We start from the raw sequence: 25,463 nt of genomic DNA, 5'->3' as shown, positions 1-25,463 counted from the left end.
ATACTGAACTATAGTAGCACTTAGCTATTTATAGGTCTAAAACGGATACCGGTGGGCCTATAAAATAATTTGATAATAAGCTCGTTCAGTAAGTATAGGGGCACGGCCAGTTTTCTTACGATTCTCCAATTTTCTATCCTCTGTATAGCGTTTAATTGTATTAAAAATAGTCTTACAGGTACAGCCAAAATTATTGGCTAATTGAACCTACGTAGCACTATTGCTGTATATATATACAATAGCCGCTCTTTGCTCAGTAGAGAGCTGTACCTATTTGCTATTTTTTGATCCTATTTTCATTAGATTTGAAGCAGTGTAGGTAGTGTAGGAGGAGAAAAAAAAACATAGGTTGGTTGCCGGGTCAAATTGTAAGTGGGGCAGTGGGTAAGAACATATGACTAGTATATGTATAAGCCTATAACCCATCGATGGGCCCGAAGGATACACCCAAAGCCCAACCCATTAGTGGGCTGGGTTGGGCTGGGCTTTGGGCTTTGTGGGCTTTGCAGAGGCCTAGCAAGGGGTCTCAATACCTCGACCAATACGTCATTTTAAAAGTGAGAATTGCGTATACGGCACATAGAATTGTGCATATTATGTTAATAGGAGAAAGGCTCTGAGTCATATACCCTCGAATATCAACTCTAGTCCCTCGATTTTGCTCCAAATTCATCCGTGGCTGCTTAAGTGCTGCTGGTATAATGAAGGAATATAAGTACCTATCACTGGGGAAATTATGCAAAACCGTTTCTCTCAAGGTGAGTATACGCATTACGAAGGGGGTGCCGTTTTATTTGGCAATTGAACTTCATGTCGTTGAACTGTTTGAAGGTTACAATTCAGGAAATTTGTCTAACATTTTCCTGAAGTGGATCCAAGGCCCCATGCATACAGCAGTGCAGATTCGCTGGTAGTCATACACCTAGCTGAGCCACCAGGCTATGGCATAATATGACTTGATTTATTATACATAGTTGGTGTATGAAATGGAGGTCGAAGTGGAAGCCATGGAAGTATAAAAAACGCTGGCCCTGATAAGAGTTAGTAATCAAAACTCACCTGACTTCCAAGGTTCCCGAGGTCGGGACTACCCGACGGCCCCTATTATTCCGTTATCAGGAACAGCCTCCGGGGAACAGATGACATCTTCAACAGCCCGTGAGAGTTGAGGTTGTTTTTTCTATTGTTTGCTATCTGTTTATTAACCACGAACTTGTTACATAAAACGGGGTACGAGCCTATCGATTGAAGAGGATTCTCTTTAAGTTTAAGAATTGAAAAAAGATGCGCGCAACTAGAGGTGCCAAGGGGTCTTCCCCTCAGGATGTCATGATCAATCCCATTGACTCCTATAATATTCGCGTGGTGACACCTACCTCCTGCGATAAATACCCAGGTCAGTACATTTCTCCCTAGAATAAACATTGCAAGATTGGATTGCCTTCATTTGCCCCCTCACAAGCCTGTCTGTTGCTCATTGAACCCCGCCCGGTGATCGCGTGAGACTCGAGCTGACTAGATCGCCCTCACCAGCCAAGTACCACGCGCGCAACGTCGCCCGGAAGCTTGGAGCTTCAAGTGGCTTGATCTTCCTTGCCGGACAGCCGACAATTAACCTACGCGATTCCGATCAATCGCGCCCATTCAGACAGCGACGATACTTCTACTATCTGAGCGGAGTCGACGAGCCCGACTGCTCTCTAACGTACGATATTGAACAAGATCGGTTAACTCTTTATGTCCCGGATTTTGACCTCCACCGTGCTATTTGGATGGGACCGACCGTCTCACGGGAGGAGGCACAAGACCGATATGACGTGGACCAAGTGCGCTATCACTCCTCGCTCAAACCTGAGCTACAGGCATGGCTGGATGCGCGAAAGCAGGGCAGCGAGCTGTACCTAATTCATGACTCAGAGAAGCCCGAGCATCTACCTAAAGACCTGGCCGTGGACCTGGAACAGCTCGGGCCTGCTATGGACACAGCTCGAGGCATCAAGGACGAATATGAAATTCGGATGATTCGCCAGGCAAACAAAGTCTCGGGACTTGCGCATCGAAGAATCCTAGAGAGTATCCAGAGTATGTCCAACGAGGCGCAGATTGAAGGGTCCTTCTTGAATACCTGCGTCTCGCACGGCGCCCGGAACCAGGCATACCAGATTATCGCAGCATCGGGACCGAACGCAGCTGTCCTGCACTACGACCGAAATAACGAAACCCTCCACAAGAAACCCCTCGTCTGTCTCGATGCCGGCGCAGAGTGGAACTGCTATGCAAGCGACGTGACGCGGACCTTCCCGCTTACCGGCGAGTGGCCCAGCGACTACGTGCGGGATATCTATAAGCTGGTAGAGCGCATGCAAGAGGAATGTATTCAGTTGATCCGGAAAGGAGCGCGTTTCCTATCTCTCCACGATTTAGCCCACGACATCGCGATCGAGGGTCTCCTAGCTCTGGGCGTGTTCAAGAACGGCACAAATCTCGAGATCCGTCAATCTGGCGCATCCAAGGTCTTCTTCCCACACGGTCTGGGTCATCACGTCGGTCTTGAAGTCCACGATGTGTCGGAACGGTCGATCATGGCTCTTCACCGGGGTTTCGATCAGCTCCAGTATCGCCCGATCTTGAACTCTACCTGTCTTTCGCCATGCACTCTTTCCGCTCCGCTGCTGGAAGAGGGAATGGTTGTGACCGTTGAGCCGGGGCTCTATTTCTCTCCTTTGGCTATGGCTAATGCGCGCAAGCAGCCGTATGCCCGGTACATTGATTTCGATGTTGCGGAGAAATATGTCCATATTGGTGGTGTGCGCATTGAAGATGATATTCTCGTGACTGCTACTGGGTACGAGAATCTCACTACTGCACCGAAGGGCGAGGAAATGCTTGCCATTATTAGAGGATCTGCATAGTGTGAGATTTAGCATAATAATTAGCGGTTTGCGGGAGATGCTATCCATTTTTATCGAATTCTACAACATGGCTACGGCCTAGACTCTTTTACATTAGACGGAGAGATACACGCAGACTTCATATCGAATGTGACCAGTCCTAGGGGGTACAAGTACACTGTTTCCATCCATAGGAAGACATGGCTCACAAAACCGAACAAATCCTCACACCGCCAGTTTCTGTAGACCTTGTCGGACAGTATGTCCGATATTGTCACTTATGACCAGCAAAGTCGGCTCAGGCCGGCTGCCCGGATATGCATCACACCCGGGGTAAAAGGTTGGACCTCGGGATCTCCATGGCCCCCTTGTCCACTCTCTATATAAGTAGCATGTGCTAAATAGCCGACCCCGGTGTATCTATTCAAGATGGATATACTCCGTATTTTTCCTCGTTGATATGAAAAAGCAAATTTCTTTTGTCTATGTAAGAATAATGGCGGACAACTCAAAAGATGAGTTTTGAACTTGTCTATAACGGAAACGCTCATAAAACAACCACAAGCAATGCTGGAAAACAAAAAGTAAATGAACCGTCTCTGTTGCCTCCCTTTCGCCTCCTTTCTGCCTCCATCTATATATACACCCCACCCAGTCCATCGGCTCCAATCCGCCCTCTATTTATTCTGCCAGTGTTTTGCGCAAATCGATCTGGCGCAGTACTCGGAGGTGTTCCTTTTTCAAGGCTTTGAACTCGTCGTCTAACTGATTGTGCCATGGGTATAAGACGAAGACTTGGAATGCCAGTGCTGAAGAGGCAACGCCGAAGTTGACGAGTGATATTCCGCGTGTGATCCACATGGTGGAGGAGACTGATTGATCAGCAATTTGGCTGGAAGTCTTGGAAAGATTGAATAGAAGACTCACAGTGAACTGAGGAGTGATATTCTGTTGTTATTGAAGGTTAGATGATGGGTATGACACACCTAGGAGTTATGAGAGGGAAGGACAGAGACGGTGAAGAAAATATATGTAAAAGGAGAAATTGAACTTGCACCTGCCCTTCTATAAACGGATTGGATCTCGGCAGGAACGCCTACGATCGATACCGAATGGGGTTAGAATGGGGAAATACCGAGGATATTCTTATCTGGCGGAGATTGTTCGTATCTGTCGGATCCGAAGAGATAAGAGCCAAGGGTTCAATTTTCAGCCTCAACAGGAGTATAGACTACATTTACTAGCGAATACCTTCATAAATCAACAATATTGAGACGCACACATGCAATGGAATTGAACTACCAGCAAAATATATTGTAAACTGCAGCCTAGTTATATCATAGAATGGTTTGAGTGGAAGTGTAATTGTATCCGATATTCAATTACAAAGATACCCCGAAAGTATGCATTGGCTTCCTGCATCTCCAAGTCATTGAAAGAGATTTGATATATCACATGCAAGATAAAGAAATTAGCCTAGGTTCGCTGTTTTTATCTTCTCTCGTTGGAAAGTTCATAGGAGACTTCGATAAATAGCGGTATCGTCACCTATGGCTTCAAACTATAGAAGGACGTGGGAATCCTGTGACCCAGCGGATTGCATTCATAGGTATTACTAGGGAATCAACAAGGATGACGCCTTTGGATCATGAGAAGGGCAAAGAAACATGTGAACAGTAAGCTCCAACTCAAATATTTGCATTTGTTAAGGATGAGAAGAGAAAGGCTATCTGCTCCCGCCTACATAAACAATCCATTCAAATAACTCTTTGAAGCTTTGAATATGCTTCTCGCTCCTCTCTCTTTTATAACTACTCGCATACCAGGATGATCTCCATTTTCAGGTGGTTTAGTCGTCCATCCCTCTCCACTTTGCCACTTCTCGATATCAAAGCTTTTACTTCACAGGATCTCGAGTAAACAATACAATTTACTCCACAGTATAGCGAGAGCGGATAAAACCCCTATCAATCCGACTAGATTCAGCAATTAGCAGTTTACTCTCAAGATCGGGAGAGTCATAGCTAGGGATAATAGTCTAATATATTCTGATGTTTTATGTATAAGTTTTGCCAATCGTAGATCCTCAACATTTGAGCAACATAGTAGTAAGAACAACCCACCAATTGGCACACAAGGGCATTGATAAATGAATTAGACATGTAGACATATGTGGGAAATATTTGGTAGGTGTAGTGAAGAGGCAACTATTTAGATAACGAGACTTGGGCCTGCATTCAAAATCATGTCCTTATCAACGTGAAGACGTCAATGACTGGTGAGAGGATAGGAACAACAAATTTACTGCACATGTGGCCCGCGTTCAAGAAGAATAATCAGAGACACCCTGAAGGTATTGGATAAGGCCTTGAAGTCTGTTATATATTCTTCTCATTATCTTTCACTTCCTGCATGTTTCTAACAATCTTCTGCTCCGCTTTACCTCCCCAAGTATACGAAGCAGCCCTCCCCTTTGCCTTTTCAGTCTATTGATCGCGAGGGGTAAATAGGCTATGTAATCAGAAAGGGTGACCATTACTGAAAACTTTGAGTGGGCTACTCACAGTTTGCCACTTTGTTGACTTGCAAGATATACCCGATGAGGAAGTTGCAAAACATCATCCTGTTTGAGTGGTTCAGTGACATCCAAATCAAGAATAAACTATCTTTTTCACAGGTTCCGATGAGTCAAAATCAGCGGGAATATGGACGTGGTCATAGCCCGCCGGGTGAAGTATAGGATTGAATGAACGATTTAAGATACTTTGACAGAAATCTTCTCCAATTTTGACATGGCGTCGTTGGGGAAAACCATCTATATCGGTAACACAAGCGTAAATGACTACTCTGGTGGGATGGGAGTCCATGTTGACAACGAATAATGACAAGGCGAGAAGCGCCGTTTTGAGTGAATGTTGCGCGTTTGCTACACTGACTACGAGTTTCGGGGTTGAAAAACTTCGGTCGTGGATTAATAGAGAAGCCGAAAGTTTACACCATGACTCTCATGTATTCTTAGGATATGGGCAGGAGCGATATCTGGTTCAGCCGTACTGCATCTGCATCCAGTTTGGCAAGTCTTCAGAGAAAACGTCAAACTTCTTTTCAAGCTGTTTCAGAACAGCAAAGACAGCATGGGAGCCGTGAGATTTCCAATCTTCCTCTTTCAATACCTAATAGCAACTACTTTTATTTAAGCTCCGGACCTCGGGATGCTCTAAAAAAAGTATACATTGATGATCGACAAACCGTGAATAAGCGATGCCGATGATTGGGTTTATGTCATCGGCGCCGATGTCGGAGGCTAGTGGGGTTGAACACCAGAATTCACCCGCCTTTATATTCTGAAAGCTCCGGCCTGGACAATTGAGTCAAATCATTTTCTTCATATTACTACATAATGTCTTCCTTCAATATTGTTGTCTTTGGTGGTGACCACTGTGGTCCTGAGGTATGTTGGTCAGAGCTCTTGTGGGAAAATTGAATTCAGGACTGACATTTAGATAATAGGTGACCGCTGAGGGTGTTAAGGTAACATTGCAAGCTGGAATTACACGGAATAGACATACTGATTGAATCGCAGATCCTTCGCGTCATTGAGAAGTGCCGTGATGTTACTTTCAACCTGCAGGACCACCTGCTCGGTGGTGTGAGTATTATGAATCCACACGCGACACACTCAATAACTAACAATTGCAGGCCTCCATCGACGCTACCGGTTCTCCCCTGACCGACGAAGCCCTGAATGCCGCTAAGAACGCCGATGCCGTTCTCCTCGGTGCCATTGGAGGTCCCGTACGTCTCCATTCCCAGCCCCTTCTCCTCCCTCTCCGCACAAACACGAAGGACAAGCCTACTGACACATTGCGTCCTACAGAAATGGGGCACCGGCGCCGTGCGCCCTGAACAGGGTATCCTCAAGCTGCGCAAGGAAATGGGCACATTCGGCAACCTGCGCCCCTGCAACTTCGCTGCTCCCTCGCTGGTCGAGAGCTCCCCCCTCAAGGCCGATATCTGCCGCGGCGTCGACTTCAACATCATCCGTGAGTTGACCGGCGGTATCTACTTCGGCGAGCGCGTGGAGGACGATGGTTCCGGCTACGCCATGGACACCGAGCCCTACTCCCGCCACGAGATCGAGCGCATCATCCGTCTCGCCGCCAACCTCGCTCTGCAGCACAACCCTCCCCTCCCCGTCTGGAGCTTGGACAAGGCCAATGTCCTCGCTACCAGCCGTTTGTGGCGTAAGGTCGTTACTGAGGTTATGGAGAAGGAGTACCCCCAGCTCTCCATTGGTCACCACCTCATTGACTCGGCCGCTATGCTGATGATCAAGGATCCCCGTAAGCTGAACGGTATTGTTGTTACCAGCAACCTGTTCGGTGATATCATTAGCGACGAGGCTAGTGTTATCCCCGGTTCTCTAGGTCTGCTTCCCAGTGCCAGTCTAAGCGGTATTCCCGATGGCAAGAACCGTGTCAACGGTATCTACGAGCCTATTCACGGTATGTATTCTGTCCTCTTTTTTTTGCTTTCTGTCAATCTTGGTTCTGGTCATGGCTAATTGGTACCCATAGGCTCTGCCCCTGATATTGCCGGCAAGGGTATTGTTAACCCCGTCGCTACTATCCTGTCTGTTGCCATGATGATGCAGTACTCCTTCAACATGATCGATGTGGCTCGCGTGATTGAGCAGGCTGTGAGCAACGTCATCGAGGCTGGTGTCCGCACCGGTGACATTGGTGGCTCAGCCAAGACCACTGAGGTCGGCGATGCCGTCGCTGCCGAGCTGGAGAAGCTGCTTAAGTAGATACAAAGCCGCCTCTTCGATGTTTCTATATGAGATATGACTAGCATAGAAAACTAAAAATTTGAATACCCGGTTTAAGATGCAACATGTATTTCACTGGCGCAAAAGTACCTAATGATATTCACTCGCCAACCCAAACCCATGCAAAAGAAATTGGAACTGGGTATCATGCCGACATTAAAACTCCAATAATAAAACCTCCCTTGGCATTTCGCAAGCCAATCAACTCCGGTATTTTCTTGCTCCTTGTAAAAAGCTCCTTCTTATCGAATCACTGGCTCACCCATCCAATCCGGCTCGTCTAGACCGGTAGTAGTAAATCCAGTATCAGCATCTTCACTTGCAGTCCGTCCCCGAAGATCATGAGCGCCACGAAGGGACGGACGACGACGCTGAGCATCAGCAGAAGCTGACGGAGCAGCATTCATGCGCCGACGACTATCATCACAAGCAAACACCTGGAATCCACGAACATGGGTATCCTTTCCGTTTTGATGGTTCTCCATAATACGCATCTGGATAACCATAGCCTTGAGCACATTCCCAGAATAGGGATCATCCTCATCATCCTGGCTATCGGGCTCATCAACTTCATAGAATGGATCACACTCATCATCATGCTCATGGTCAGGATCATCGCAGTTCCGGTACACAATTGTCCGCCGACGCATACTCGTAGATCGGCGTTTCGATTTCCCAGGCTCGTTGCGCACCCACCCGCCGTTTCTACCGCCGACGCCCTCTAGTGGCACATCGACCCAGCCGCACGGTCCGTCGCCTTCCCACGTCGCGAACTCGACGAGGTCGTTGCCGCCCATCCCGGCTGCGAAAATCATCTTTGTGGGAGTGTAGCTTTCGTCGAGCTCAAAATCGAGATATACGCGGATACGCACGACGGCTACCAGTTTGAAGAAGTGGAGGGTTAGGGTGTGCGGCTGTGGTCCGTCGGATTGCCAGTATTGGGACGGGGAGGGGTTGCGGAGAGCCGCGACGCCGCAGCCCGGCTTGGAGGTGGAGACGATCCAGGACGCGAGGGATGAGATCTCGCGGAGGTTGGGTGGTAAGGGGGAGGGTGATTTTTCTGTAGGGCAATAATATTAGCTTGTAATCTTGAAGCGCATGGGAAAAGAAGGAGAGTTAGTACCTCGGTCGTGCATCTCTTGGTCGGGGTCCTCTTCGTCCTCGAATTGGTCCTCGACTTCTTCCTCCAGTTCCTCGCCATCAATATCGGAGTCATCAAATTGACCTTCGATAGGCTGGCCATTATCGAAGGAGTCATCGAAGTCAAGTGGTCCGTCATTCCCGAGCTCTTGCATGGTGTGCCCGCGCGGGTCGAAATCATCGTCAAAGTCGTCGTCATCCATCATTTGTGGTGGTGGCTGCTCTACCCTTGGTCTTCCAAATATCGTAAATGGATTTATTGGTGCTGCTGGGTGTCCCGCAACAGCCACTGCGTCGGGTGTGAGAGCATTTGGGCCGGTGGAGGGGGGTTGGTGTTGATGGGTTGGGTTGGTGGGAGTGTGACGCGTTGGCGGTGTCTGGAATTGTGCTCGGAGATTTCCTGGGGAGTTGTCTTGATTGGGTATTAGGTCGCGCGGATTCGGTTGTCGGCGCAAGTAAGGCATGGTTGTCCCATTGCAGAAGTTGATGTTTACGCGCGCAGATCGAGGGGAGCTCCATTTCCTCTTCCGGTTAGCGCCGTTTGAAAGCTATCGGGGCATTCCAAGGCCAAACAACGCACCAATCTATTCAGATCAAATCATTGAGATAATCCTAAGAAAGAGAAATAGGTATTTAGCGTGTTTGGCCATAGCTTTTGCACCAGGGTGATTATAGGTTTGCCAAATTAGATTTTATCTTGTTCACTAGGATCTCAAAATTATGTACAGTTCAATAAGACTACCTATGGTCTAATACCGTGGCTAGTAACGCATTAGAATAAGGAAGCCATACGCGTTAAATATGACTGCGCTACTTAACATTTTGCCCAAGAGGTATAGCTGAGCGGTAAACGCTCAAGCAACTCTCTGGGCGGGCAAAGTCCCTCAAGCTCGCGGTTCAAACTGCGCGCAAACCAGATTATTATCAGGTTCTTCAATTGACTGGGGTCTCCTTGAAGATGATTACCAGAGGAATCATCTTTTTGCTAAATGAGATTTTATCTTTTTCACTAGAATTTTGAGATTACACACTAATTAGGTAGCCTGTGAGGTTATATAGCAAGCGATTAATCAAAAAATCAGCGTATGCCAATCGCTCACAGGCATTCTGCGATGTATATATAATATATATTCATGTGGTGACGCCTTTCGAATTAGCAGAAGGTCCCACAAAATCCCTACATATCAACGGACATTAATTATGCGGTATGCATATCATCCACATATGCGGACTATATACATGTAGGCAGATAATTCCCCCTTGGCTGATAACCCCCGGCGGTTAATGCCCACGGCTCTCGATTTATGATGATAGCAGCCAATTCGATTCGAAAGGAAATCAAAATCTAAACCATCTAGGCTCTTTCAAAATGGAAAGATAGTTGTCAAACTAGACTTGTCTTGCGTTGCTTCTGTTATCCCACCCTTCTGGCCAGGAGACACAAAGGGATTTGGGAAGAAAAATGTCTTGAGAACACACCTGCTTTCTGTCAGATTCTTACATAGCCCCATCTGTGTAATGCAACCCTGACCTCCCCAGGTGACATGTATATTTCCCTCAGGTCACAATCATCTAACAGATCCACGACTAGTCCTAACTACTAGTATATCAATACGATATTAGGCCGCGTGATCCGCCTAGCGGCCAACTAGGAGTTGTAACAAAACACGGGGTATAAACGGACAATAAATTCAACAGCAATTTCTCATTGCAACAAAGTGGTATCCATTATCGCTCGCATTATTCACAGGTGCCGAGTTATTCCAACGCCGTTCGTCTCGATTTGTAGTATCTCGTAGCAAAACGGCATATCTAGCAGCAGCACTCGCAGCACTCAAAACAAGCGATACCAGCACAACTGTTGTAAGAATGTCAGTCAATCTTCCTTGTTATGCTGGATTGAAAAAGGTCCCAAAGTAAGCTTAGAACACTTACATTCCACAGCAGACATCTCCACTACCGCCACCGCGGAGCTCCATCTTCATGGACTCGGGGCTCTAAATGATGGGTTAGTTCCAATCTCAGCAGATAACAACCGAAGATCATACAGGTTGTTGGGAGATGACGTTGTTGGAAGACATGGTCTCGGTAGTGGATGGCTGTTCCATAGCCAGAGTGGCCGCATCCCAGGTGGGCTCCTGGGTGGACTTGGACTCCTCGGAAGACTTGAACCAGCCGAACATTTTAGCGGATAAATTGTGTCTTAGAAGAAAGATGGAGATGGGATGAAGAAAATATGTAGGAAGAGGGGGCAGATGAATGAAATATAAAGGGGAAACTAAGTAAGCCGGGATTAGCCGCCGTATGTTTCTATTATTGAAACAAAAAGTACTCGTAGTACATATAGTACTTAGTACTATGTGATATTAAAACTCTTTTTCAATACAATCCAGAACGTGCTTGGGCAGCAGCCATGCCTAGGCAGCCACATTTACGGCGTGTGGGGCTGAGCTCGGCACAAGAGGCCCATGTTACCGACGCTGGCTTCCTTAGATAAGAGAGAGGTTATGTGTTAACACAGTCGAATAAGAAGTATCATCTTAATCACATGTTCATTGTGTGTTATTTTTTCTCTTTTTTTTTCAAATTTGATAACCAAAAGTTTGGAGTAGAAAAGTTGGAAGTCCACGTGAAATCGAACCTTGGAATGGAGACACCAAGCTTTTTAGTCAAGCTTTGCGAGATCTTGGCACGTTCCCTTCAGCCCTATTATTTTATGACGTCTTCTCATTGATATTAAGCTTGAATGTCATGAATAATTGTGAAAAAGGGTAGCACTTTCATTTTAGTGTTCTAATAAATGGAATTCGCCAAATGCAAAAGCACAGAGACCCAAGCACAAATACCCGAAACTCAAACAGTCACCCTCACTGCATTTTCCCGTACATCTTCATGATCTCCATCTTGTGTTTGCCTGTCGAGCCTCAACTTCTACAAGCGTGGGCGGATGTAATAAAATAGGACTGGATTAATGCCATATATGGTACCATGATTAGTTGGTGCACAACCAACGTATTCGAGGGAAATTCTTAATCTGCTTCCAGCTGTCGCCTAGTATCATCCATAATGACCCCTGAAATCTGCGCCACTGCACAATGGTAGTTGAATAAGCACCTCATCGGCCATGTCGTCGCCATAATGAGACGATCAATCTGCGTGTTTGAATGTCCAAAGTCTTTGAGCTGATTGTGTGCAACACCTATTCTGACTGCCATTATCGCATTTGGGGGTCACGGGTAATTACGTCCATGCTCGAGTAGGTCTTGAAGCCGCTAAATCTCTCATATTTTTACTCCTGCTGCGCGACCAGTGCATCTTGCGGAATACTTAATAGGAGGTCAGAGTCTTTTGACTTTCTAGCCTCTGGACTGGGTCATGGCAATCGGTGCTTCTTTATGAGCTTCTTCAGTCTTCGGAGACCGTGAAGAAACTTGGCACAACTAAGGTCAGGATTGCCAGCGTGAATCTCATGTAGGAACAGGAGGAGGCCATCTTCAGTTGGAACTGTGAAATTATTTATATTTGATCTTTAATTTTACGGTTGACTTACCATAAGTTTAAAAGAGTCAAAGTTATTGAGTAACCAAGCAGATGAAATGGACGAGAGAAAAAGGAAGAGATAAAAAAGAATGGCTGCAATTTCTATTAATGGAGAAACTGGGTTTTTAGGACTCAAATGACTCGTCTCGTGTAGGTCAGGGCAAACAGGATCGCATATCCCAACAGAAATTATTGAAGTTGGCATAAACTACGGGTGTGATTCAAATTTGTGGGTGCAACTGTCCAGCTATGTTTTGCGTTTCTGAAATCATATTGATAATGACATTCGACAACATGGCACAAGCCTGAATTCCTATTTCAGGTCAAAAGGAAAAATAATACTGTCAAAACTGCCTATATTATCAGGGTCAGCGTTTCTTGTCTCTTGCGCGAATAGGACTTGGCCAGGCTGACATCTTCCCAAATTTTACATAGTGATATTTCTCTAGTGAAGTTTGCATCTACAAAGGTGAGGGTGGTAAGTGACAAACATACGTACTATTATGCAATTTCCAGCTGTTTCATAGCAAGTTACCCACCACAGCAGCTTGCTCCAAACCCCCAAGTATCCAGTACTGCCAGATACAGATGTCCGGTAGTATTAATTTCTAAGAAACAGACAGCCACGAAAAGTCTATAATCGGACTTATCTGCACAGCGGTCATGGTAGCATGTCGAAGTTTAACTACTACTGATTTAAGGCCATTTGAAATAGCGTAGTTCTGTCAAGTTCTGCCATAGACTCCAAGTATCAGAATCATTTTGAATGAAAGTAGTTGACCCACGCACAGAGAAGTTCTATTCAACATTCACAGGACTAGTTGTGTTCCATTGAGAATAAAGATTGTAGTAAAAAGGATAAAATCAAATTGAGCAAAAAGATGATTCCTCTGGTAATCATCTTTTAAGGAGACCCCAGTTAATTGGGGAACCTGATAATAATCTGGTTTGCGCGCAGTTTGAACCGCGAGCTTGAGGGACTTTGCCCGCCCAGAGAGGATATTGCTTGAGCGTTTACCGCTCAGCTACACCTCTCGGGCAAAATATTAAGTAACGCACTCATATTTAACTCGCATGACTTTCCTATTCTGGTTTGTTACTACTACCTAAGATACCAAGCTAGGGTAGAACCGTATAAAATTTCAAGATCATCTGGGAGCATCTTCATCCTCCTGACATTCCTCATGATTGTCACTCGATCTCTGAGAGCATTGTAACCGATGACTGAACTTCCAACCCAGCTTTAAGTAACTTGTAAAATACGATTGATGAGAGCAAGAGTTTCTGAACATCATCTTGGTTGGTTTGTTCTCAGTCTTTCAACTACTGGTGTCTAGACCATTCTATGCCAATAATAAGCACGGGCGAGGTTGGGTGTCTGAGAATACAGAGCTTTGACGCAACTTCGGATAGCCTCAGAACGTTGTGGTAAACTTGAGTTTTGATCTCCAAGGTTGATTCGCGTGATACTACCCAACCTTCCCTCTTGATCATTAGAATTTAATCAACCGAGGTCTGGACTGTGGAGGTAGTTTCCGGTATGAGAGCTAATGAGTGTAAGTTTTCGGCAAGATTGTCTCCTGACGACTTGTAATGCTTGTTGGCTTCGAATCACTAACAAATCTATCAGTCTCTGACACACAATGAAGCTCAGCCCACTAAGTCGGTACGAAAGTATGTGGTAGTGCCTAGCGCTATCTTTGACCGACTGTGTATGATTTCTCGAACTCACGCCCAAGACTCCAGAATTCACATAGTCCAATAAGTTCACAGGTGGACGTCTCCTCACAGCAGAAGATTGCAGTCTAAACAGTCGTATCCACCTAGACTTCCGCCCAACCCAGTTTTCCACCCAGTTTCTTGCATAAATATATATAAGTAGGAAGGTCTTGATGGCTTGATGTATTTTTATGCCAAAAACTGAGTTATAACTATATTTTGATATGACTGGGTTTTGAGTCAAGACCTTCAATAAATGCCAAAAGCCCCAAAATTAAAGTTTAGGCATAGAAATGCCAAGACCTGCCTGCCTAATTAGGTACATTTATGTTGATTTTATGCAAATTCTATGTATTTTGGGTCCGATGGGGTCCGATGGGTTCTTGGCATGCCCAGAATGGGTTATAAAATGGGTTTTGCTGAAGTTTACTAGTAAGTGACTACTATGAGGCCAGTTAAAGCTAACCTTAGCGTAGCGTATAGTTCAGTGAGGAGTGAACGACAGCTGTCTACCTATTGGGCCGTTGGACGATCCTCCCCATAGGTGTATACCTCAACGTGACCCTACACAGTGACCCACAGAGGTGCAGCGCTAGGTTGGTACCCCGCCTCCAGGAAGTGGCCTTCTAGCTGTAGGAAACACACTCCACCAGTGGGGTTATCGACAGCCGCTTTTGACAGAGCTACGAAGAGTGCAGCCTCACCGCGAATCTCATCTGGAATTCATCGATGCAGATTTCCGAACGGTCAACCTAGGAGGCTTTTGAAGATCATGCTAGTATTTAATATCCACTAAATGTGCTAGGCTAGGACATCTTTCAACAAATACCGGATCTGATGTCCAACTGTTCAGATTTAATGCATGTGCCTCAAAGCTCGAATCTAGAATCACGTCGTTGGCTTCTCCGGCAACAATCAAGCTTTTCTCGTTTGGCCAGCTGCTGTTTATCGCGCCATTGTAATGCTCCACAAATTCCGCTGCCACGTAATCTATCTTGCCACAGGCCATAGCGTTGCGGAGCTGGGGAAAGAAAATGAAGTCAATAAAGATTGGAAGTGGATGGTTGATTTGAGCATCGGTTGGTCGGAGCCACTTTGGCACATCATTGAATGTCTCGAGTGAAGGAAAGAGACGATACTGCATTGAAAGATGCTCAGCTTTCATCTCGTTACATGTCTAGACATAAAAGAATAAAAAGAAATGGCTTCTTAAGAAAAAAAAAACAAAGCGGATCGAAGGGATGGCGAAAGCAACTCACCCGAAGTAGCTTGTAGAAGATGATATAACAGCCAAACAAGACGCTTAATTTGACATTGGATATCCGTGGTGACCTCAATACTCTGTTCAGAATCTTGGTCACGGGATTCTTGCCCTCGTCCAGAAAGAGCAGGTCCGAGAGGAGAGGGCTGGCGGGAATTGGCGGCGGTTGCCCAACCTTACACGTTGGATATTGTGCCCCTATTAGTACACCATAGAATGTCTCCTCAAAGCATTCTTCAAAGCAGGCATGACATGCAGGTCTGCAAACGCACTCAGTATGGCTTCCTCGCATATCTGAAGGCGACGGAGAACTGAAAAGTAGTGACATAACACTCCCGGATACGCTGCGGGGTGGCTGAGAGGGAGCTACAGGGGTCTGATGGCGAGGATATTTAGGGGATGCAGCGTGTAGCATTATGGACTCTGATCCGCAAAAATTGTCTAGTAGTGAGCCAGAGGTGTCAGCAGCAAACCGCAAAGGGGTAGGAGGACAGGGCCCTGGACAGATACCCTGCAAGTCCTGGCAAAGGTCCTTCTCATCGGCAATCTGGAGTGAACAGCAATGAGTCAAGTCGCCGGTGTTAAGTGAGTGACGCAGGCTTTGGATGGAGGCATGAAGGGATTGGTTCTCTGTACGTAAGCTTCGCAGCTCCTGCAGCATCTCCTGCACCTCTGCAGTTTCTTCATGCCTCTTGAGCCTTCGTCTTGCCTTGTTCAGGGCCCGCTTCCTCTCTAGCTGTGCAGGCGTGCGGTGCCTCGACTTTGTTCCTCTGCTGTGCTGAGTTCTCATATTGTGTAAAAGTAGATAATGGTTTGCTCGTGAAGGCCTCCGGGTGTGAGTAAGTAGGCAAGAACAGGCGCAGCGGTTTCTGGGGGGAAAATATTTGAAGAGGAATATTTGATTAATGTTGTTAGGCTGTGGGAATTACCGGCAGGACCCGGTGGGGAAATCGACGTTAAGGGGCCAGATCAACACCCCAGACATGGGGTGCTTGAACTCCACATCAGGACATCCGTGAATCAGAGCCAGAATCATAGTGCTTGGGGAATGGACGACGGTCGTCCACAATCCCGTCAACCCTATATATAAAACCTAGTTTACCTATGCACTGTATGTGTAATACTTCTGTCTCGAATTTTCAACTCATTTTCATCCGCCCTGGTCTTCAGAAATGTCGAAAGTGGCACTTATAACCGGCGCAGGTAAAACACCTGTTCTCCCCAAGATTAAACTCTCAGTCTGGGCTTCGTGCTTGGGAAGCTACGCTAACAATACAACATAGCAACGGGGATTGGAAGGGGAGTTGCAGAAGATCTCGGCAGGCAAGGCTTCAAGGTTATTGTCATCGACTGGAATGCCGAAGAGGGCCAGAAAATAGCAGACCAAATCCATGGCGACTTCTACAAGGTCGACGTCACGTCGTGGGAACAGCAATTCGCCGCGTTTGAGAAGACATTTGCAAAATATGGCAGAATCGATTTCGGTAAGTCAACAGCAAGCAATATAATTCGCTTATGACCAACCCCCTCCCAATCCCTACTAAACCGCACTCTGATAGTATATGCGAACGCTGGAGTTAGCGACCGGGTAGATCATTGCACTCCCGAGTCTACCGAGAGCTTTACCGCTGGTAATCCGCCAGACCTGCATACGATGAATATCAATCTCGTGGGCGTTGTCTACACCAGCCTGCTTGCCCTGCGTTATTTCCGAAAGAATGTAAACGTGCAAAAGCCGCTCTTACTCTCGACTTCCAGCGGAGTGGGTCTCTACCCCAACGCCGTGCAACCCATCTATTCTGCCTCCAAGCACGGGGTAGTTGGCCTGGCTAGGAGTTTGGGATTGAGATTCAAGGACGAAGGATTCCGTTGCTGCGCAATGGTTCCTGGTCTGGTACCCACAAACATCATGCCAAAGGAGACGGTTGACAAAGTCTATAAGAATCTCATCACAAGTGTCTCGCAAATGGTCGCAGCAGTCAATGGCATGTTGCATAGCGATCGGAACGGAACGGTTTGCGAAGTTAGTGTGCACAACCGCTGGTATCGAGACCCTCCTCCTTTCCTGGATGACGAGCAGAGGCGTATCATCGAAGAGGTCTCTTCTCCTCAAAACATAGGCCAGGACTTTGCGAACTCTAGGACTCAGAAAAAGTAGGGCAAGTCTCATACGGGAGTTTCTCGTGTATTTGGACTCCTTGTGGGTTAGTGACAGTATTTATTCAATTTGTAGAGCATTCTCCAAGTATCCGGTGTTTGAGGTTCTTGATTAGTTAACTAATAAGATAGAGATATCACGCGGTCTGGCTTCTAAGTTTCAACTTCGCCACAGAAGCTGATGAGATACTTTGAGCACAACCACACCAGCCCTTGCAAAGGTCGACGGCCAATCAAAAATTAGACGTTGGTTTTTCCTGCAATCAGGATAGCTCCACATAGTGCATGGATAAATCTCCATTGCAGTGTTAGTTACATATATATCTTACCCAGTCACTATCACCAATTACAGTCAGCCCATGGACCACTGCAAGTAGTTAAACTATCCATAGAAGCAAGCGCTGTGAGTTCTCAAATATGCGTGTAGTGTGAGCGCTTCGTCATCGGAATATATATTGGCGGGTAACTGATGGACGCACTTTATGTCTTAAGGAGGAAGCAGGAGAAGACGATTATGATGAATATACCTACTGCCATGACCCTCATTATATAGCTTTGTGAGGACAAAGAGAGGATCTGGCTCACTATAGGCAAGCAAATAAGCAATCGAAACCTTGCTGCTTGGATGAAACAGTAACTAGTAATGCTGCTCAGAGACCAATGCACTAACCCACAAGTCACCGTCGTCCCTTCCAGCTAAAGCCGCCTTAACCTACCTAACAACTTAATAGCTTCCAACCCTGGCATCTGCACATAGCCACCACGTGAGATGTAGGCTCACGGAATTACCAAAACATGCTCTTTATCTAGTTTAGTTAGAAAATGATGTCATGTTTCCTCTCAGCAATATCCAAGTCAGTACGCATATAAAGGGCTCCGGGAGGTAGAGTCCTGTGAAAAATGGCACGCCTTGGTTGTCGCCTTTCTCGATTGCCAGTGCCAGCTAGGACTCAATTCTGCATCCACCATGCAAGAATGCAAGAACATGTGTGACAAAGTGCCAGTTATGGCTTGGCAGTCGTCGATTTCCACCAATGAGCACTGTGTGTTATCATGCTGAGTGGCTATGCCAAGTTTGCGACATTATTTATTGTCCAGATGAGAATGCTGTCTTGTGGATAGAGCTGATATTAGACCCGTGCGGCCCGGCTCCCGCTGGGCCGTGTATTTATGCCGGTTAATTCTTTATCCGTTAATTTTTTAAAGCGGGTAGAAGGGCCTATCTTTAATATAAATTTCTATTCAGGCGTTGATTGATTAACTTTTAGAAAAGTGTCCAATTATCCACCACTTAAAGCTCTACAGTAACATCGAGGGCCAGGTTCGTGCATCCTGTAGGCACGGTGAGCCAGGGTGCCTCCTCATCCGTTGCTGAACTGTAGTTGTAACCACCGTTGAAGGCCATGATCTGTCCAACAGTAGTGCCAAACATCTCCGCAAGATCCTTGTAAACACCGTAGGTGAAATGGAACGGTGTGATAGTGCAGGCACTGGGAACACACTGGGGAATCTTGATGAAAGAGTTGACGGGAAGCTCCTCGTAGATGGACGAAACAGCTCTCTTGGCATTCTCGTAGACCGACTCGACAGTCATGTTCAGCTTGTACAAAGCAATTCTCTCAACAGTGTCACCTGCAATGGTTCTGTAGTCGTGCGGGCCACCTTTGAGACAAGTAGCTGTAGCATTTTGCTTGGTCAAGAGACAGGTTGTGCTGTCTGGGTTGCAGACCTGGGGAGGAATGCGGAGAGTAAAATTTGCAAACATGTGCTCAGCGTCGATCATCCGGTTGTAACGCGCGATGTCGCAGGCACCACGGTTGAATTTCTTGGCCACAGTGAAGATGGTGTCTTGAGAAGTAGTGGTGTAGGTAGTGGTGGTAGTGTTGAGCGAAGACTCGTCACACTTAGGCTGGTTTGGATGAGGAACGGCGGCAGCAGTAGCTGCGAGGCTAAAAAGAGCGTATTTCAGGGATATGAAGACCATTGTGGCCAAGGAATTTATTGATATTTGAGAGGAGTGGAGAGCTTGAACGGAAAGAAAAAAGAAGGGAATCTCGGTTCTCATATGATTATTATATAGCTTCGGAAAAAGGCCATAACTTTGGAAAAACTAAGAAAGATAAAGCCAAGATCCGCTGATCTGCCCGCAATTGGTAATTCGTGACGACTGTCGGGCTCCGAAGAAGGTGGAGTATGGGCATGGATGATAACCCCTCCTCTCATCGAACGCAATTGATGTTGATGCATGCGACGGAGAGACAATCACAAACTAGGCCTTCCGTCATTGGCTCACATGCACGAGCAAAAGACCGGTTATGCAGGATGCTTGGCCCTAAACATGCGGAAGAGCTTGGATCGGATGCGACTGTGTGCCAGTACCTGCATTGTTGGATGTTTGTTCCATGCTTCTCATATAGTATGCATCCCAGATCTCACCAATTTGACTCCTCGGCCAGAGCAAGCCAAGTCAAAAGTTCACAATGCCTCTCCATTTGATCTGTGCTGCTTTTTATGAGACAAAGCATCGGCGGAGTATACCTCGGAATATCTTGGGGTAAAACGCTGATCTCAGTCTGGATCAGCAAGGCCCACGCTTGTCAACAGCAGGTAAGAATTATATTCAAGATGGCTTAGACTTCAACGGCGGTGATCTTTGAAGATTGACGGAGGAATCCTGGCCACGATCTCACTTGCATGAAAGGACCTAGCCACAAGCCAGAATGTGAAGGAACTTATCTCTGGACAGGGGTATGAGAAAGGAATTGCTCCGATATAACGCCGTTCCTGCATCGCCTTTAAGGTCAAGTGTCAGCATTTCGGGGTCGGCACTGGATTCCCAAATAGGAAATAATCAGCTTTGCCCCCATACCTAATCCAGTTCCTGCAGCAGAATCCTTCGATTGAAATGATAGGAACGGGTAATATTGATGATCTGCAGGGTACCTGGTGTGGCTTGCGCAGTTGACTCGATTAGCGAAATTTGCCGTTATCACCACGCAGAGTAGGACCGGCATTAGCAAACCAGGGAGGGTTCAAATGTGAAATCTTCCGAAGTCTGCGGAGGATAAAACGATTGGTCAGAAACGAGAGGCTAGAGACTTTATTACTTACATTTAAGCCCTGATAAGCTCAGAAAAAAGGGACGAGAGAGGCTCTCTCTACAGCTGAATGTCTTTGATGGAAGAAACTAAAGATAAACTCCACAATAGAGTGAATCTGATATCTGATATACGAGGCTTTAAATATCCCCACATCTCCTCACTTTCTTATGTCTTTGTATAGCTGTTTAAATAACTCTCCAATTCTCTTTGATTTTTTGGGGGCTTTATATCAAGTATATCAATTGAAAAATCACAGCAAGATCATATTAAGGTGATCTAAGTATGTACAACATAGTTTCGGCCAACACTACACCGATAGTGGGTCAACGGGGAACTTATAAAGAGGGGTTGGGTCCATAATTCCTTCAAACCCTCAACCATTACACCAAATATACAAGATGTCTATGAGTGTTGAGGACTGCGCTCAAGACCGGGAGGGCTTCCCTCGTCCATTCCCGGATACGCCTTCAAACGTTTTGGAGCAGTTCAAAATGAACGGAAAGGTGGTGGTTGTTACAGGGGCTGCCGATGGTCTTGGTCATGCGATAGCACAAGGTATGGCTGAAGCTGGCGCTCACGTTGCTCTGTGGTATAATTCGTAGGTTTCCCTTCATCCATTGTCTGTCTTGTATGTGATTAATGAACGATATCAACAGAAATGACGTCGCTATTGAGAAAGCCCAGGTCCTAGCAAAGGAGCATAATATAAAGGCTTCCGCTTACAAGGTCGATGGTAAGCAGATATTTGGAGCATCTTGTCCATAAAGAAAGTGACAAAATTCTAAGCTCTCATCTGCAGTTTCCGAGTCCACTCAAGTATCCGAGATTATTGCAAAGGTCGTGGCAGATTTCGGGAAGATTGATGTGTTCGTTGCCAATGCAGGTCAGTTTCCAGCAGCTACTTTGGTGTATGGCAGACAACTGATACAAATAAGGCATGGCAATCTCGAAGCCTATCTTGGAACAGACGCTAGAAGAGTACCGGAAACAGATGTCTGTGAATGGTATGAATCTGTTTCAGTTCAGTGAGAGAATTGATCGTGGTATTAACCAAGAAATAGTTGATGGCATTGTGTATTGTTCTAAATATGCTGGTGAGGTATTCGCACGACAGGGCTATGGAAATCTCATAATTACCTCGAGTATGAGCGGACATATTGTCAATGTTCCTACTGATCAGCCTGTCTACAACGCGACCAAAGCGTACGTCACCCACTTTGGAAAATCACTTGCCCGCGAATGGCGAGATTTCGCGCGAGTCAACATCGTCTCGCCAGGCTTCTTCGACACAAAGATGGGGGCCGGTCCCGCAGCCCTCAAGGAGGCATATCGCATGTCGTCACTTGGAAGACAAGGCCACGTGAAGGAAATCAAGGGATTGTATCTGTACCTCGCCAGTGATGCATCTACTTTTATGACTGGAAGTGATGTACTGATTGACGGGGGATATATCTTGCCATGAATGTAAGATTGAGGCGCTCAAATTAAATGAATTTGGAATGAAGAATATCTCAATCGCAAGTATGTGCAGAGTGGAAATTTAGATGACGACACTGTTCCAACAATTTAGTAATGAATATTTCGCTCAAGGCAATTTCAATGTCGGGCTAAGACCCCGAATAAGACACCCCGTGCACGATGGCGTTTTGCCCCGCTATGGTAAGGGTCTTTTTTCAGGTACGGTTTCAGTACCTTCATTTGTCGAATCGCAATCATATAGTATACACTAAGAGCAATGTGCTTTGTACTGCGTATAAGTAGATTGACCAATCGAACCTTATCTCATCCCAGGTCAAAGGAACGTGCACGAGTTTAAGCTGTTTCCCCAACTTGGAAACCAGGCCGCGAAGTTTGTCGGGGATGGGACCGACTATCCGAGCCAACAACGAGCCATTCCCAAGAGGACAGTGGAGTAGGATGAGTCAACGACTCATGAGGTGCAGGGTCAGCAACGGCTGAGAGAACCGGATTGGCAAAATGATCTTTTGCCTCCAATCTTGTTCCACGACTGGGGCTGTCAGACTCGGCCAACTCTTGGCGTGATCATTCGAATGAGTATCGAAAGATATAAAAAACAGGCTAATCAGCAACATGGATGCAGGTTGTCGTCAGCTACACAAGATGTCATATCAAATGATTAAGCCACCTTTTTTAATCGAAACACGGCAGATGAAGGAAATAACACGGAGAAAACCTGCTTTTGGCTGATTAGCGTCATGTGATTGGCTGGTGTAGCGGCCCGGTTGGAGATTCAATTCCCTCGATACACACAGAGGACAGTAGTAGAAAGAGAGATAGGGAGTGTGTGAGAGAATAGAAAATATGAAATAGGGGAGAGGAACTATCTTTTAGAATACATATGGAGAGAGAGAGCGGAAGAAAGAGCCAGAATATACGAGAATATACAAATACGTACTGAAATAGGTTTTCCCCACGTTCTATCACGGGCCCGAAAGTGACTTCACCTTGCGATTTCACTTCTTTCTGCCCCTCCTTTCCCCATCTACCACCAGATCACCTCTTGTTCGCTTTCGCTCGTCGTCGCTTTTCCTTGCTTTCATCGTAGGCTGCCATCCGGTGCAGCCAAGTCCAAAACGGCATAATCACAGCAATTACACCGGCCATTGGTGTCGGCTCAACTTCCTCCCCGATAGCCCACCTTCATCTCATCATGGCTGATGAACGAGATTTCGCCGCTGAGAATGTCGCGCCCGACGCCGATGATCTCTCTCCCGGCGAACCCGCTACTCCTCCATTTCCCCGTCAGACCTCGAGCCCCGTCGTCCTCCCATCCCGCGAATCTTCGGGAAACGGCTTATCTGCGTCATCCACACACCTGGGTCAGATCAATGCTGCGCGACGAGGTGTTGGGTCTTCACCACACACCCAGTCGTCGATGAGCTCACAAGGAGCCGGTGGATTAAATCAAGACATTTTGGCAAAAATGAAGGCATTCTCGTTATCCCGCCAAGGTGCTCCGCAGCCACAAACTGCTGCCTCAACAGGGCACATCCCCATGGCCCAAGGAGGCGGTGCAGGCGGTGCAATTGCCGGCGGCCTGCCCCAGGGTATCGTACGGCCCAATCCTCAAAATTGGTCATCTGCCCCTTCTGTTCCCGCCACTGGCTCTGGTCCTTTGTCACCCCGGCCAGGAGGAAGCCTAGCGGCAAAGCGCGTAAAGCCGGGTCTCAAGCTATCGGATATCACTGGTTCGTCCACTCCTGCGGCAGGTGCAGACCAAAAGCAGGGCGCACAAAATGGGGAGTCTGCCTTCAGCAAATACTCTGAGTACATTGATACGAAGGAGGGCACTCTGAACTTTAAAAATAAAGCTATTCTACACGGAGGTGGTGTCGAATTTTCGTCGGGCCACAGCTTCAAGATCTCTCTAGATGAAGTCGATCGCTTGGAAGAGTTGGGCAAGGGTAATTATGGAACAGTCTATAAGGTTCGACACACTCGCCCGCATCTACGGAAACCAGGCCTAGGTTTGGGTGGCATTGTTAGCCGGCCTCCAGGCCAAGATGAAACGACTCCAGAAGCTGGGTCGAATCAATTGTCAGGCGTGGTCATGGCCATGAAGGAGATTCGCTTGGAATTGGACGAAGCCAAGTTTGCACAAATCATCATGGAGTTGGACATTCTACACCGCTGTGTCTCTCCGTTCATCATCGATTTTTACGGAGCCTTTTTCCAGGAAGGTGCAGTCTACATGTGTGTTGAGTACATGGATGGCGGCTCGATCGACAAGCTCTACGAAGGTGGCCTGCCCGAGAATGTTCTGCGGAAGGTGGCTCTGTCCACAATCATGGGATTGAAATCACTGAAGGAGGACCACAATATTATTCACCGTGACGTGAAGCCTACCAACATCCTTGTCAACAGCAAGGGCCAAGTCAAGATCTGCGACTTTGGTGTCAGCGGAAATCTAGTCTCTAGTATTGCGAAGACCAATATCGGTTGTCAGAGTTATATGGCACCTGAACGAATCTCGGGAGGTGGAATGCAACAGTCGGGAGCGCCTAGTGCCGGTACATATAGTGTGCAGAGTGACGTCTGGAGTTTAGGCTTGTCCATCATCGAATGCGCTATGGGTCGATACCCATACCCACCTGAAACATTTAACAACATTTTCAGCCAGTTACACGTGAGTACCCTGACAACAATTTTCCGATTTCAACATTTTAATCTTTTCCATTTTAGGCTATCGTCCACGGAGATCCCCCAACACTACCCGAGGGATTCTCTGAAGAAGCGCATGCATTCGTCCGGGCCTGTCTCGACAAGAACCCCAAAAACCGACCAACATATGACATGCTACTACGCCACCCTTGGCTGGCCCCTCTCATGCAGCCACCAACCGAGTCAGATGGCAACAGTGCCCCACTACCCGAGGAGTCCGGGTCCGGCGATGCCGCTTCATCCGCCATTACAGAGGACAGAGAAGTGGCTGAGTGGGTGAAAAAGCAAATGAAACTCAAGGAGGACGGCGTCCTACATATCTCCGAGAAGCCAGCACTTCACGCCGTCGCACTAGATCAGGTCGGCACGGGCTCTTCCGGGGGTGATCCCCACGCTCTGTCGCAAGATGACTGAGCTTGCTACCTGGCTATTTCGAATTTTGCATCCTCCTTTTCTCCGGGGGCACTTTCACGGCGCAGGCGCCGTTTGTCACGACTTGCATCTCTATTGATTCCACCAGGTCAATATGCCAATTTTCTGGCCTTGGGGTCCATTGGAGCGGGGTCAGACCGTCGCCATGGTCTTTACCCGCGTGTGATTTGAGACTATCTTGACAAATCATTCATCTGGATCTACGGGCA

The 25,463-nt window shown here is 46.9% G+C and overlaps 10 protein-coding genes across 10 annotated transcripts; 5 read left to right on the top strand and 5 right to left on the bottom strand.

Annotated features, from left to right (window-relative positions):
* Window positions 1–1,284: 1,284 nt before the first annotated feature.
* On the top strand, window positions 1,285–2,912 carry N7479_000303 (aminopeptidase P family protein; the record flags this gene model as incomplete). The annotated part of the gene is made up of 2 exons (XM_057248001.1): window positions 1,285–1,396; window positions 1,534–2,912. 2 exons carry the CDS (start codon window positions 1,285–1,287, stop codon window positions 2,910–2,912), a joined length of 1,491 nt encoding a protein of 496 aa, XP_057112433.1.
* A 660-nt stretch (window positions 2,913–3,572) lies between these two features.
* Window positions 3,573–3,752, bottom strand: N7479_000302 (uncharacterized protein; the record flags this gene model as incomplete). The annotated part of the gene is made up of 1 exon (XM_057248000.1): window positions 3,573–3,752. One exon carries the CDS (start codon window positions 3,750–3,752, stop codon window positions 3,573–3,575), a length of 180 nt encoding a protein of 59 aa, XP_057112432.1.
* A 2,539-nt stretch (window positions 3,753–6,291) lies between these two features.
* Window positions 6,292–7,701, top strand: leu2A (3-isopropylmalate dehydrogenase LEU2; the record flags this gene model as incomplete). The annotated part of the gene is made up of 6 exons (XM_057247999.1): window positions 6,292–6,342; window positions 6,402–6,422; window positions 6,475–6,540; window positions 6,591–6,686; window positions 6,769–7,396; window positions 7,469–7,701. 6 exons carry the CDS (start codon window positions 6,292–6,294, stop codon window positions 7,699–7,701), a joined length of 1,095 nt encoding a protein of 364 aa, XP_057112431.1.
* Window positions 7,702–7,964: 263 nt separating this feature from the next.
* Window positions 7,965–9,326, bottom strand: N7479_000300 (anaphase promoting complex subunit DOC1; the record flags this gene model as incomplete). The annotated part of the gene is made up of 2 exons (XM_057247998.1): window positions 7,965–8,782; window positions 8,846–9,326. The coding sequence occupies 2 exons, from the start codon at window positions 9,324–9,326 to the stop codon at window positions 7,965–7,967; spliced, it is 1,299 nt and encodes a 432-aa protein (XP_057112430.1).
* Window positions 9,327–10,793: 1,467 nt separating this feature from the next.
* On the bottom strand, window positions 10,794–11,045 carry N7479_000299 (uncharacterized protein; the record flags this gene model as incomplete). The annotated part of the gene is made up of 2 exons (XM_057247997.1): window positions 10,794–10,859; window positions 10,911–11,045. The coding sequence occupies 2 exons, from the start codon at window positions 11,043–11,045 to the stop codon at window positions 10,794–10,796; spliced, it is 201 nt and encodes a 66-aa protein (XP_057112429.1).
* Window positions 11,046–14,896: 3,851 nt separating this feature from the next.
* N7479_000298 (uncharacterized protein) lies at window positions 14,897–16,172 on the bottom strand (the record flags this gene model as incomplete). The annotated part of the gene is made up of 2 exons (XM_057247996.1): window positions 14,897–15,298; window positions 15,381–16,172. 2 exons carry the CDS (start codon window positions 16,170–16,172, stop codon window positions 14,897–14,899), a joined length of 1,194 nt encoding a protein of 397 aa, XP_057112428.1.
* Window positions 16,173–16,554: 382 nt separating this feature from the next.
* N7479_000297 (uncharacterized protein) lies at window positions 16,555–17,540 on the top strand (the record flags this gene model as incomplete). The annotated part of the gene is made up of 3 exons (XM_057247995.1): window positions 16,555–16,585; window positions 16,666–16,866; window positions 16,942–17,540. The coding sequence occupies 3 exons, from the start codon at window positions 16,555–16,557 to the stop codon at window positions 17,538–17,540; spliced, it is 831 nt and encodes a 276-aa protein (XP_057112427.1).
* A 1,290-nt stretch (window positions 17,541–18,830) lies between these two features.
* Window positions 18,831–19,523, bottom strand: N7479_000296 (Peptidoglycan-binding Lysin subgroup; the record flags this gene model as incomplete). The annotated part of the gene is made up of 1 exon (XM_057247994.1): window positions 18,831–19,523. The coding sequence occupies one exon, from the start codon at window positions 19,521–19,523 to the stop codon at window positions 18,831–18,833; it is 693 nt and encodes a 230-aa protein (XP_057112426.1).
* Window positions 19,524–21,038: 1,515 nt separating this feature from the next.
* On the top strand, window positions 21,039–22,102 carry N7479_000295 (uncharacterized protein; the record flags this gene model as incomplete). The annotated part of the gene is made up of 5 exons (XM_057247993.1): window positions 21,039–21,238; window positions 21,297–21,373; window positions 21,440–21,523; window positions 21,576–21,644; window positions 21,702–22,102. The coding sequence occupies 5 exons, from the start codon at window positions 21,039–21,041 to the stop codon at window positions 22,100–22,102; spliced, it is 831 nt and encodes a 276-aa protein (XP_057112425.1).
* A 1,209-nt stretch (window positions 22,103–23,311) lies between these two features.
* On the top strand, window positions 23,312–25,236 carry pbs2 (mitogen-activated protein kinase kinase PBS2; the record flags this gene model as incomplete). The annotated part of the gene is made up of 2 exons (XM_057247992.1): window positions 23,312–24,787; window positions 24,844–25,236. The coding sequence occupies 2 exons, from the start codon at window positions 23,312–23,314 to the stop codon at window positions 25,234–25,236; spliced, it is 1,869 nt and encodes a 622-aa protein (XP_057112424.1).
* Window positions 25,237–25,463: the final 227 nt, after the last annotated feature.

Source organism: Penicillium vulpinum (assembly GCF_028829585.1).
Source record: "Penicillium vulpinum strain IBT 29486 chromosome Unknown utg000001l_segment0_segment0, whole genome shotgun sequence".
Lineage (NCBI taxonomy): Eukaryota > Fungi > Ascomycota > Eurotiomycetes > Eurotiales > Aspergillaceae > Penicillium > Penicillium vulpinum.
This window is presented reverse-complemented; position numbering and strand designations above follow the sequence as displayed.